Source organism: Festucalex cinctus, chromosome 21, assembly GCF_051991245.1.
Source record: "Festucalex cinctus isolate MCC-2025b chromosome 21, RoL_Fcin_1.0, whole genome shotgun sequence".
Classification (NCBI taxonomy): Eukaryota; Metazoa; Chordata; class Actinopteri; order Syngnathiformes; family Syngnathidae; genus Festucalex; species Festucalex cinctus.
In genome coordinates, this window is record NC_135431.1 from 188,477 (window position 1) to 201,353 (window position 12,877).

Consider the following 12,877-nt stretch of genomic DNA (forward strand, 5'->3'; position numbering starts at 1 on the left):
TCGTCATGTTTGCTAAAGGTGACGTTGGATGACAAATGGTCGCGTCTTGCCACACTTCAAGTGCAAAATTGAGCAAACCAATCAATTTGTTCCGCACTTGGGTTCTTTCGACAAGCGCCCCAAATGGACTTCCTGTGCCCGTGACGTCTCGTCAGCGTGAAGGCTCCAAGCCAAGTGCGAGATGAAGGAATGAAAAGTCACAAAAACTTGTTGTGGATGAAAGCACGACGGAAATGGAGAGAGAACAAAAAATCCGTCAGCATTGAAAACATTGCGTGCGTTTCCTGTCCGCGTTCCCTTCACTCATTTGCTCCCAAAAACGTAGAAATACGTTCTATTTTACATGTTTTAAGTGTCCCAAAGACGTATTTATACGTTTTGGTTTTTTATTTACATGCTAGGTCAGACAGAAGGCTTTGAAGCAGCCTCTCAAAACGAAAGAACGGTTGCAGAAATTGTGGTTATGACACAAACAGCAAGCAGGTGGCAGCAGAGTATAAGAGATCAACTAGGGCCATGTTGGAAAAAAAAGCACAAATACAATTCTAAGCATATTTGTGAATAATGATGAAACTTCTCTATATTGTAATGCTAATTGCTGCAAAACGAAAACCCATAGAAATATCCTTTTTTTCTTTTTCTTTTTTTTCCCCCCTGCTGAAAGAAGAGACTTGAATCTTTCTATTCTGGTAGGTTCCATGTTTTGATAGCAATAGAACACAATATTCTGTGGGCCTTGTAAAATCAGTACAAATCCAGCAAAAGGAGTTGCTCGAGTGAAAATGGCTGCCAGTCAATGAGTTAAGAGAGGGAAAGCGTCACCTTTCACTCTTCAGGTGTACTTTGAACAGGCTCGTGTTTGACTGGAAGCGACGGGATGGGCGGGGCCAGGCGAGAGGCCAGGCGAGAGGCGTGTGTCGCAACAGGACCCAGGGAACATTGGGAAACGTGCTGAGGCAACGGACGGGATCGACTGGAATCCCGGAAACCTTGACAAACGGCTCCCACTTGCCGCCGTCGCAGGACGAAAAGAGTATGGAGACCCCCAGCGATACGTCCAAAATCCTGGAGAAGGGCCCCGACTACCTCCGGAAGCAAATGGAACTGGAGAGCGAGGTGAAGGGCCCCATGAGCGCGGTGGAGCGACTGGCCGCCAGCAAGCCCAAGTACGTGAGAAGCCAGCAGCTGGTCAAGTCCCGTCCGGAGCCGGAGCCGGAGCCGGAGCCGACGTCGGCCGACCGCAGCTCGCCGCCGCCGCCGCCCAGCTGCTCCCCGACGCAGGTTCGGCGCTCCAGCTCCAAAAAGCGACCCGACTCCATCCTGCTCTACAGGCAGAAATGCCAACTGCTGCGAGCGCAGCACAAACATCACGTCACGCGCAAACTGCTGCGAAGCTCCGCCAGGAAAGCCGCCGCCGCCTTACCTGAGGCCGAAGAGAAGGAACGCGAGGACCGGCTGGGCGCGCCCGAGGAAAAGCGCTCAAGCGCCAGGACCCCGACGCCGGAGCGGAAGCGGAACGGAGCTCCCGACCGTGCCCCGAAAGAGCTCTCGCCTCATCTCCTCGACGTTCCCGTCAGGAGGGGCAAAGCGGTGGCCCGCTCGCGCTCGGACGTCACTTCCCGCTATTCCAAGAACTTTGCCGACTTTGACGCCTTCTTCAAGTACTGCGGCCTGGACGGGGAGGTGGTCCAGTCTCTGGGGAAGGAGAACTTCTCGGCGCGCTCGGACGAGACGGCCGCCAAGCTGCGCGGCGTCAGCGTGTCGGCGTCGGACGCCGGATTCTCCCGCGACAGCCGCGACAGCGACGGGCTGCAGGAGGACGTCCTGCGCCAGAAGATCCGCCAGGGGACCTCCGTCATCGAGCGCAACGCCCGCATCATCAAATGGCTGTACAGCTGCAAGAACGCCAAGGAGAGCGGCAAGACCTTGAGAGATCTGGACTGAAATCTCCTTTTGGATCCTCACCGTCGGAAGCGGTTCCGTGCGGCGCTGCTCGTTTTGCGAGCCATCCAATACCAAGTAAATACAGTGCAAGTGTCGCCGATAGCCATACTTTTTGGAAATTATTATTCTTTTAATTAACGTTTTTTTAATCATTTGTCCTGCCCTCCCAAAAACGGTTTGATGCTTCTTCTTTTTTTTCCATGCTAAAGCAAGGCTTTGGTGCCGTCTGATGAAGGCGGAACAGGGCATCCAAGTTTGATGCGCATTTATTTGCCTTCTAGCAACAAACTGAATTGCGACAAGCTCACTGACTCACACTTGCTTTTTGGTCTTGTAGTAAGCGGCCTGCTGGTGGCACGCTAACGGGCTAGCTAGCAATTGTAACGTTATCATCGCACTCGGCTGCTTTTTCTGTCCGCCGTGGCGGGGCCGCACTTGTTGTGGACGAAAGGTTAAGTGCCGAAAGTGGATTGGCCACAGCAAAAACATTTCTTTCTGTTTGTATTTGCACTTTTACAAGCCTGACTGACATCCCACACAAGTCATGTCTTGCCCTGGAAGCCACAATTCAAATGTACCAACCCCCGGGCTATTTTATTTTGTATTTTGCAGCTGCTACCGTGTTATGCCACTTTTTGTGTGTGTGTGTGTATAATATTTTGCTACAAAAATATAATTGCTGCTGGAAAATTGTTCCCTTTATGAGGCCTTTTGAAGAGACTTCCAGTTTATTTACGAGATGTTTTGGGGCTTCTTGTTTGACTTTTGCCAGCTGCTGTCCGGATCAAATGTCTTCATTGCACATATATTTTGGGCCAACAAGTTGTAGTTTTTCCCTCACAATCACGAGTGTCACCGCTGGAGCATTTGCAGTGGGACGGCCAGCAACTAAGTCATGTCTGCCATCTAGCGGTGAATGATGATATTACAACTTAAAACTGCAGTCAATTCACATTTCAGTTTGACGTCCATTCATTTGCATATTCGCTGATTTTTACGAAAATTACGAATTTCCCCCCCAATATTTTGAATATGTTGTTCCCCCCCAACCTGCCCCCACCCATTTCCTGGATTTGGGATGGTAAAAAAAATCAATAAAAATGTCTTGGAAAATGACTAAAGGGGCCCCTCGCAGAATGAGGTCGCAGGCAGGTCGCCATTTGCCCGTCACTGCTTCAACCAACCACATTTCAATTTCAATTCATCTGACCCTGGATTGGCGTTTGCATTCGTCTGTTGTCTGACTGGTTGCTCACAGCCAAGTTCAACGTGCAAAATGCATCTGTAGCAATAAATGTCATAATCAGCATCTCTGGTCGTGTGACGTAACTTGTGTTTTTCAATGTTTTTGCCATGTTATTATATTTCTATTGTTTCTGAACTGCTCCAGGTGATGAATGTGGAACACTTGCGTGCTGTCACAGGTTTGATGTTTCAATAACTACAACATCTGCGATTGGCTGGCAACCAGTCCAGGCTGTACCCCGCCTACTGCCCAAAGCCAGCTGAGATAGGCTCCAGCACCCCCCGCGACCCTTGTGAGGAATAAACGCTCAAGAATGGATAGATGGATGCAATCATTACGACATGATGGCGATGGCATTCAAAGGTGGATTAAAATGCCCACTTTGACGTCAATACCAAATGCATGGCGATGGCCGCCCACTCGATGATTTCAGTCTTGTGGAAAATGATATCTTTATTGTTGTTTACAATCTGCATTGTGATGATCGTTCCATCCTCCAGTTGGACAAACCAAAGCAGAAGTCCATGTGTGACGTCATGTGTCACGTGTTGGAGAAAGCCCCCAACAAAAGAGAGAAGATTAGAAGGAGGGGCTGACAAGATTGACAGCCGCTCCCGGCCAATCCGCAGCGGCCTTCTGCGTAGCAACAGGGATAAGTGCCCGCGCTTCATCCAATCAGAGAGGATGTGGGCGGAGCTGTTTACTTCCGTCAATATTTCCAGCAGCTAAGCGAGAAGAACGGAGGCGAAAAAAACGGCACACAAACGAATTGTCGTCCCTTCTCAAGGTTAGTTGGCGGCTTTATTTGCCTTCAAATGATAGCTTTTGTCTTTATGCTTGTAGTCAGTCCATTGTCGACGATACGCGGTGAAATGACAGCTGGTCGTTGACGTAAAAACAAAAATAATATTGTTAATGTCAGCTGAAGTCTGTTCCTGTTTATCTGTTCAATGAAGGCGAATGTGTTGTTTGAAAATGTCACGCTCAGCGACCCTGTCGTGGCGTCAAAGCAACGAAATATTTTCGGTTGTGGTGTGATGACGTCATCAGGTGTCGTCTCCTCACGTGTGACGTTGTTATCAGGTCCTTTGTAACGTTTGTCGTCGTTGCAGTCCGGCGGCCGGCCGGCTAGGATGCCTTTCTTGGGCAAGGACTGGAGGTCGCCGGGATGGAGCTGGACCAAGACGGAGCACGGCTGGAAGAGGATCATCATCTATGGGCACGACGTGGACCGCATCCACAGAGAGATTGAGTAAGAACAACACGTCGGAATTGCTACTTTTGGCCTTTTCAAAATGGCAAACGGCACCTGACGGGATTCGTTTATGTCGATTGCTCAGGTGGGAGGAAGTCACGTGATCAAAAGTTTCCATACACTTGTAAAGAATACAATGTCACGGCTCACAAATAATTTGACCGGATAATTTCTCCTCCAAACTTATTGCTGGGCATTCTAGTCAAAAAGCTCCATTTTTGTTTTGTCTGACCACACAACTGTCCTCCAGAACCAGAAGGTTTTATTTGTGACCATATGATGAGCAGCAAACAGGAGAGCAAGACAGCAAGAGCTTCCTTCTTGCACCGCATGGACATGCAAAAAAAAAAAAACACACACGCTTGACAGCTGTATTCCAGCAGCTTGGAGTTCCTGGCAGATAGATCTGCTTTTTGGTGATTCTTGGTCGACTCTTCCTTCACCCTCCTGACCAAATTCTCTTTTGTATTTTCTTCCAGATGATGGTAGTGGTAAACGGTGCCATGCACATCATGAGCGGCACAATGTCCTTTGAATTGAAGCAAAAAGAAAAAGCTTTCAAAAACACTTATTTCTTGTTTTAATTGTGTCGTTAACATTTTAACAATGAAATATTATAACATGGTCTGGAAGTATTGTATAACTATAGTTATTTCAATGATTTTATTGAAGCACTTGAGCATGTGGGCAAGCGCAGCATATTAGCTTATTAGGACCGCTCGCCACTGATCTCTATATATGACTGGATAGCCGGTAGGCCAAGACTTTTGAGGTTGTGAGGCGGCCATATTGCTCCTCCCAAAACGAAACATTTCTTGGCATACGATCCAATATACATTTACAGGATCCAAATTGAAGAACATTTGAGACACTACTTTGTAGAAACAGAATGATTTATGCTGTTTTAAATTTGTGAAACATAAACAAGAGGACTTCAGACATTTTACACCATTTTACGCCTTAAATAAATTATATGCTTCATGATGTTTAGTACGGGAAGAAACTTGTTTATATTTTATTCAAGAATTCTAACTGTAATTCAAGAAAAGCTGCCTCTGCCAAATCCAATATTGGGCTCTAAGGAACTGAGTGATCATCAAAGCAGCACATACCGTTCGCTTGTTTTTTATTTATTTATTTTGTTTAAAAAAAGTGACCACCCTATGTGGCACAACCCCCACCCTGACCTCCGGCCTTGTACTAAGTGCCGAGCTGTATATGTCTCATCTGTACGTATAGTTGATACAGTCATCTGCTGGCGAGGTGGGAGTCACAAGATGGCCGCCCGCGGCATGTATGGGCTCTCGGCTATCCAGTCAAATATGTAGGTCAGTGGTGAGGTGTCATTGAGTCACATTGTTGCTATTTTCTGTCCATGGGCTAACGTTGACGCCACATTTCGCATGTGAGCAGGCACTGCCGGGGCCGAGTCACGACACGGGACGATTCGAGCTGACATCATCTTGGCCCCCCGCCAAGTGGCAGGCAGCCCGACTCGCTCGACCTCGTGAAGCGCAGCTGCAGACATGATACCGGCGTGTCATTTGACATCTTGCAGCCGTTTTGTCAACATCCATTCGGCAGTAAACAAGATCAAGAACAAAGTGGGGATTGTCGTTTTACCCCGAGTAGATAATAAAATGACAAATCATATGTTCCAGAGTCAAACTGCGGACACCATGAAGTGTTTATTAAGTTGACCTATTACATTTCATCATCGGATCTCCCCCTTGATATGCTTACTGGCAATGAAGTGCGGTCTCGTCCAGTGCAAACGCAAGCATGATGCTCCTTTGTGCGATGCAGTTGCAGTTGCAGCCATTTTTGAGAATTGAGGAGGATGAAGCGCTTCAAAAAGTGGATGATGGCCTCAAATACAACGCTCGACATTTGATGACAGGCAGCGGACCGCAGATGGCGAGCTTGCGTCTTCTTGCCAGTCAGCCACTCAACTTTTGACTCTTCCAACGACAAATGAGTTATACAAGCAGTTCTGATGATTTATTTGAGTTTTTATTGTTTTGCAGTACGGAAATAAAGTCACTGGCAAATCTTGCCAGTGATCGCTGGCCGCGTGATCGTCTTCCTTGCTGTCGGATATGGAGGACCAAAACTGCCAAAATTATTACATTCAATAAATGGCTAAAAAAAAAAAAAAACGGATATCAAAAAATATAATTCAAAAATTCAATTCAAATGTATTTCTTTTTATTTCCATTTCCATTTATATCTAATTTTTACGTGGCACGGTATACGAGCGGTTAGCACATCCGCCTCCCAGTACTAAGGACTCGGGTTTGAGTCCAGGCTCCGGTCTTCCTGGGTGGAGTTTGCATGTTCTCCTTGTGCCTTCTGGCTACTCCGGTCTCCTCCCACATTCCAAAGACATGCATGGCAGCTTAACTGGGCGCTCCAAATTGTCCCTTGGTGTGCTTGTGAGTGTGGATGGTCGTTGGTCTCTGTGTGCTCTGTGATTGGCTGGCCAAAAGCCCGCTGAGATAGGCTCCAGCGACCCTTGTGATGGATGAATCAAATTTTCAAATTCGATTTTCACTTGTAGTCATTTATTGACGTATTTCGAACGTCGTCAGTTTTGGTCCTGCAGAGTCGGAACGCAACATGTGCGAGGTTGCTTGAACTCCTTCTTGGAATTCAGCTGGACAGATTGCCGTGCTTTGCCGCGCGTTCTGCCGTAAATCCAAAGAGACGAGGAGGATTAGCGTGAAGCGCGCTCACCTCAAGGAGTTGACTGCATGGTCAGCGTAAGGCAAGCGAGTTCATGCACTTGCTGGCCACTCCGACAGTCGAGAGCAACAAGTTGCTGATTGTTCTGTTGTTGTTGTTGTTTCGATGCCACGGTTTCTTGTGGCATCGAAACTCTTTGAATTTTGGACTTGGCGCAGGCTGCAAATTCCTGACCAAAGCCTTGAACTGGTTGACTTGTTTCCACGTGTTGGCGCCCTGCTCACGGCTAAAGATGCTTGCTGGGCCGGACGGATGAAGAGAAGATGAAAAGAAAGCGTTTGAGCCCAAATACGCGTCTTGCGCATTCGGTCCAGTCGGCGCTTCAGGAATCTCTTTACCAACGCAGCATTCCTCCAAGGTCTGATTGACCTCAGAGTCCGAGGTTGACGCCTGATGAAGAGCTCATCAGTTGAGCTCTCTTCAATCTTCAAGCCCGTTGCTTGGAGTTTGCTCTCCACATGCGCGCAGCTCTTGTTGAGGGGCCGAGAAAGCAGTTTAGCGAGCAGAGCGCTTGGCTTGGCTCCAGGTTGCATTTCGCAAGAAGTCTGCGGACAAAAGAAATGGAAAGTGATTTAGATTGACTTTATATATTATATCATTTTTTTTCCCAAGAATAATCTCATTGGTCATGAAAACAAATTTCTCAGATTTCTTTTTTAGGGTAAAGAATTATTTAGTGCAAAAGCGATATTTTTCAGCCAAAATTATTATTATTTTTTTCCCAAAAGTGAAAATGTCGACTCAATATTTTTCTGGAAGTCTTATTTGTCGCAGTATAATGATGCCTTTCTTTTCCGTTTGACTTTATTAACAGCAGCATGAAGAGATTGCATGCTTCTAAGGAAGCAAATAAACGGTCGCTTCTTTTGATGTTAGCACAGACTGAATTCAATGAATTTACACCCAAAAAAAACATTCTCTTCAAATGTTCTGCACTATTTGGGTTCTTAGAAAAGGACATTTTCATTTTTGCACTCCTTTTTGGACACCATGTAAAGCATTCTTGTTGACCCGCATCAAATCATTTTCTGATCCGACAGATTGGCCTGCGACGACAAAGAAAATGTGTTTGTGGAAGACATTTGCGAAGTGGCCAGCGTGAAACGAAGAAAGGATTTGAACAACCACAATACCAAATCTCAGTGTGAGTTTTTGCAGAGATGCCATTCGACTGTGTTGCTGTCAATAATAAGCCTTTTGTGTTTTCAGTTGTTTTCCGGGACAAGTGGATCTACGTGCAGAAAGGCAGCACAAAAGAGGCGAGTGTCTTCTAGGCGGCGGCCTACACACACGTTATATATATACATTTTTTTTTTTTTTTTTGGTCAGCATATGATGTTGAACATTTTGGATGGAAAAACAACTTGACACACAATTACAGGATCTCAACAAGTGGCTACTGTGACATCATGTCGTGAGTTATTAGCCAACATTAGTTTGCGGTCAGATTAGTGTTGGAATTTATAGCCATTGGATGTTGCATTGTAACTATAATTTCTTATTATGTGTTTGTGCTCGCTAGCAAGTACATTTTCGTCTCGAAAATGCATTCTGATTTAGTCCCCATCATGAGGCTTTTAGTCGAGTCTGGTGCAAAATGTGTGTTGGCGAAATGATTTTTGTTTAGTTTTTGCTGACCAAATGAACACTACTAGCTAGTTAACCGCACGTGGTAATAAGCGTGAATGAGAACGTTGTGAGTGGGTGCTCGTGCCGCACGGCAATGTGTGTCGTACAAACCAAACCAAACCAAACCAAAGTGTCCTGTTCAACCTCCACCAATGTTTGGGTTGCGTCGACAGCGTCACGGCTACTGCACTCTGGGCGAGGCCTTGAACCGCTTGGACTTCTCCAGCGCCATCCACGACTTGAGGAGGTTCAACTACGTGGCCAAGGTGAGCGCGGCGTTGTTCGCCGGCCGGCCGTCCGTCCGTCGCTCCGTCTTGACGGCAGCTTTGCGCCCGCAGCTCTTCCAGCTCATCGCCAGATCCCAGCTGACGTCCTTGAGCGGAGCTGCCCAGAAGAACTATTTCAACATTCTGGAGAAGATTGTGCAAAAGGGTACCAACCGACGTCTCGTGGTCTGCGTTTGTTTTGCACGCCGCGCGACGTTGCGTCCCCCGCAAAACAAGCTGTCGTGTCTTCAGTGGTGGAGGAGCATTACAATCCGCGGCTGGTCAAGGAGCTCCTGCAGGATCTGAGCACGACGCTGCACAGCTTGACCTTGCACGCGGGCCGATGCGTGCTGGTGGGCAACGTCAACGTCTGGCTGTGCCGGCTGGACGACATTCTCAAGTGGCAGCGGCAGCTCAACCACCTGCACATCCCCAAGGTGCGCGTCCGTCCGCCCGTCCGCTTTCTTCTCATTTCACAGCGCTAACATTGGAATGGAGGACAAAGGTCACCAGGGGAAATCATCTGTGAAGAATTGAAGTCAAGAAATGCCACAAGATGGCAGCAAAGCACAACCTGAATGTGCGCAGCTCACTTGAACGAACGCTCGCTTGGTTGTCAGCTCAACTTGAACGTCTTTGCATGCCTGCCTGCACGTACACAACAGATAAAAAGTTCACGTCTCCCTCGCGGGGGATTGCAATTTCTACAATACGTTTTTCCCAAGAATTTTCATTAACCCAGAATCAAGTAGTACTTATTTTTTAGAACGTACTATTCACTCCCGGGGGCAAGAAAACTTTCTTTCTTTCTTTTTAGGGAGTATAAGTTTAACATACCAAAAATGACACCTTTTAGTGTACTCTTATCGGGGGTAAAAAGTATGTTTTTTTTAACGAGAATGAAATAGTTTTTGTTTTTTCCCAGGAATTTTAATTTGAACATGTGACCTTTTATTTCCCTGAGGAGAAGAAGCAAACATATTTGACATTTCCCCCCCAAATAAAGCTGTTTTTTTTTTTTTTTTTTTTTTTTGGGAGGAAACCCCCCAAGAAAAAAATATCCATGAACGATTGATGTCTTCCCTCACCTGAAAAGGTGCAGAATTGCTTGCATTGCTGGTTAGTTCCTTGTCGCCACCCGTGCGAGTTATTGTTGCTAACTGGCTCAGCATATTTCTCCCGCTTTGTGTGTGCAGCAAATGTGCTCGGGCCTGCTGCTGAGCGACCTGCCGCTCTCCACGCAGAACCAGATTCTGTGCAAGCTCTCCGACGCCTGCGACATCATCAACCTGGGACAGGCCACGCCCACGCTGCGCATCCTGAGCGAGAGCCGCACGCTGTGGAAGCGCCTGTGCCATTTCCACTTCTCCGACAAGCAGGTAGCCGCTTTGTGGTTGTCAAGGCGGCCCTCAAGCAAGAAACGAGTGGACCCAATGTCGCCGCCTGGTGGAAAGCGCCCCTCACTTGTCTTTGGGGGGGCGGGGCTTCTTGCAGCACTCGTCCCGGAATCTGGTCCTGACCAAGAGCGACAGCGTGGACTGGAAGCTGCTGTACTTCACTCTGCAGAAGCGTTACCCCGTCAAGGAGCAGTACGGCGACACGTTGCACTTCTGCAAGCATTGCAGCATCCTCTTCTGGAAGGTCAGATCCACAATCCACAATCCACAATCCTGCGTTGTCTTTGCAAATGCAACGTTTGTCTGATGAAAACCAATCAATCATGCGGTTAGGAAGCGGACGTTGGAAAAACACAGTTGGCAACGTTTGACTTTGCTGATGCGCTCGCTGCATATTTCCAAACGCGCTCGAGAGCGATTTGGAGTTGTGGGGAGCAACACCTGAAATGTGTTCGGAAAATGACCATATGTGACGTCGGAAGATTCGATATGTGCAATTGTATTGGTTTTGATTGCGATAGATAGAAGTTCCCAACTTGTCTGCTTGTCCTGTCCTGAGGATATTGGCTGCCCGTGTGACCTTTAACCTGTCTTGTCTTTCCTCCCCCATCTCCTGCTTAAGGATCGCCAGCTGGCCTTGTTGTTCAAGGTACCCTCTCTCCCTTCCTGTCTTCCTTCTTTCTCCTTGTTGACATTTGACCCTTGGGCAGAAGTTTTTTTCCGCCGCACACCTGCTCAATCGATGCCATCACAGATGTCATGACTTCATTTTGTCATCGTCAAAGTGCTGTGCTGGCACACAAAGCAATTTCTGGCGCTTACAACACATTTGTTCTTGCTGTCGAATGTTTGACAAAGTCATATTTGTGCCTGCAAAACCTTCAGCCGTTCCAAATTACTTAGACAGAAACGTGCAGTTGCTGTCGTTTGCGCTTGCGGATCCAGAGACCACAAAAATCCGTTATTTAGACGACTCAAAACTTTACAATTGAATGAATTGATGGAGTTGAACCGTCTCAAAATAACGTTTAAAGCCCATCATGAAATGTTGCCAGGTAATGTCCAAATTAAATTAACAAAAAGGGAAAGTGAACAGCTATTTTTTTCCAAAACAAAAAGAAGGATGTATTTCAACTGTCAGCTTGTGGAACAATCTGGATTGGAAAACAAAATCATCTCCGTCTATCTCGTGTATTTTTTCAAACTTGACAAACTGGAAAACTCCATTTCAGTTATTTGATAGAATTGTTACATTGAAAGTGTCTTGATGTCATTTATTTTGTTGTTGTTGTTGATCGGGGCAGACAACATAAGTTTGACTTCTTTCTGTCCCTTTTTTTTTTTTTTAAGGAATGAAATGCACATTTGAGTTAGTTATGAAGGTGTCAACGGGCCATGTTGTGAGTTGCTTATGAAAATGAGCGTCATTGTTTTTGAAAGCAGCTACAAGCTGGATAAATCGGAGTTGGATTGTTGGTCAGTTGTTTTGAAAGGTGAGTCAGCAAGTTTGTGCCAAAGATGAGATAAGATCATTTTTAACAGCGTTGCTTACTTATGAAAGCACCTGCAAATGTATCAACCATGAGGAGGATCTGATTTTTATTCTTCGTGTTGAAGTCAACAAGTATTGTGAACTTGTCGTTCCGTCGAGTGACCATTTCTTCTTCTTCTTCTTCCATTTTGTGTTCATTTGGCGCCATCTTGTGTGGAAAAGCCTTAATAACGACGGCTTGCGTCTGTTTTGTCAGGACTGCGGGCACCCGTGCACCGCCAACGACCCGGACGGCTGCCTGGTGCCCGTCTCGCCGCAACACTTCATCGAGCTCTTCCGCTTCTAGACGCTTTTGTCTGCGGAGCCTCCAAACTTGTGAGTCTACCAAATTGTTTACCTTCGAGCGTGCAAAGGGCTCCAAACCAGGCGCATGTTGCAATCAACATGTGTCTCCATTGCGCACAACTGTTGCCGTGGCAACCGGGGAGAATTCCCCCCCCCCCCCTTGATAGGACGTTGCTGATTTTTGCACAAATCCAAGTGGACGGTTGCATACTGTATAGAAACATACGTGTACAAAGGCTCAAATGAGTTTTAGCATGTGACCAGAAGTATTTTGTCTTTTTCACAAACATTATGACAGATTTTTAGAAGTCTTATTGATGGATGAATGGATTATTCTGCCCAGCTCTCGATGCAACCGTAGTGATGTTTTGATTTATTTTCTTCCCCGTAATAACCAAACGCATGCGGCCGTCAACGTTAGCTTGTGAAGTGATGTTGTCAATTGTCGTCATATGGAAATGCAAGTGTTAATATTTATGGGCATTGGGGACCTTTTGTATCCTACTTGCAACTTTTTGTAATATTTCTTTATAATGATGATGTTTGTGGATCAGGAAG

General features: G+C 46.6%; 3 protein-coding genes and 1 long non-coding RNA gene across 10 annotated transcripts in view; 3 read left to right on the forward strand and 1 right to left on the reverse strand.

Annotated features, from left to right (window-relative positions):
- acp1 (acid phosphatase 1) overlaps window positions 1-3,840 on the forward strand; it is a 34,790-nt gene extending 30,950 nt beyond the window's left edge. Inside the window, exon 6 of one of the 5 annotated variants that reach the window (XM_077511292.1) lies at window positions 3,691-3,840. In XM_077511292.1, the coding sequence (XP_077367418.1) occupies window positions 3,691-3,786 (96 nt within the window). In that variant the 3' untranslated portion in view covers window positions 3,787-3,840. Of the gene's footprint in view, window positions 1-3,334; window positions 3,518-3,690 lie in introns of those variants that run through there. The other 4 variants (XM_077511296.1, XM_077511298.1, XM_077511294.1 and 1 more) reach the window with 4 other exon arrangements.
- Window positions 519-3,253, forward strand: fam110c (family with sequence similarity 110 member C). The gene has a single exon (XM_077511289.1). It carries the CDS (start codon window positions 1,036-1,038, stop codon window positions 1,942-1,944), a length of 909 nt encoding a protein of 302 aa, XP_077367415.1. The 5' UTR covers window positions 519-1,035; the 3' UTR covers window positions 1,945-3,253.
- fbxo25 (F-box protein 25) lies at window positions 3,838-12,378 on the forward strand. 3 transcript variants are annotated; one of them, XM_077511285.1, is made up of 11 exons: window positions 3,838-3,977; window positions 4,303-4,442; window positions 8,231-8,334; window positions 8,400-8,449; window positions 8,993-9,085; window positions 9,158-9,251; window positions 9,338-9,522; window positions 10,282-10,464; window positions 10,580-10,726; window positions 11,105-11,131; window positions 12,231-12,377. In XM_077511285.1, the coding sequence occupies exons 2-11, from the start codon at window positions 4,324-4,326 to the stop codon at window positions 12,318-12,320; spliced, it is 1,092 nt and encodes a 363-aa protein (XP_077367411.1). In that variant the 5' UTR covers window positions 3,838-3,977; window positions 4,303-4,323; the 3' UTR covers window positions 12,321-12,377. The 3 variants fall into 3 exon arrangements, with proteins under 3 accessions (XP_077367411.1, XP_077367413.1, XP_077367412.1); XM_077511286.1 differs by having other exon boundaries at window positions 3,842-3,977; window positions 4,274-4,442; XM_077511287.1 differs by lacking the exon at window positions 11,105-11,131 and having other exon boundaries at window positions 12,231-12,378.
- Window positions 9,528-10,344, reverse strand: LOC144010811 (uncharacterized). The gene is made up of 3 exons (XR_013281354.1): window positions 10,174-10,344; window positions 9,660-9,733; window positions 9,528-9,566 (listed from the first exon to the last, which is right to left on the reverse strand). It is a non-coding gene; the product is annotated as an uncharacterized LOC144010811 (long non-coding RNA).
- Window positions 12,379-12,877: the final 499 nt, after the last annotated feature.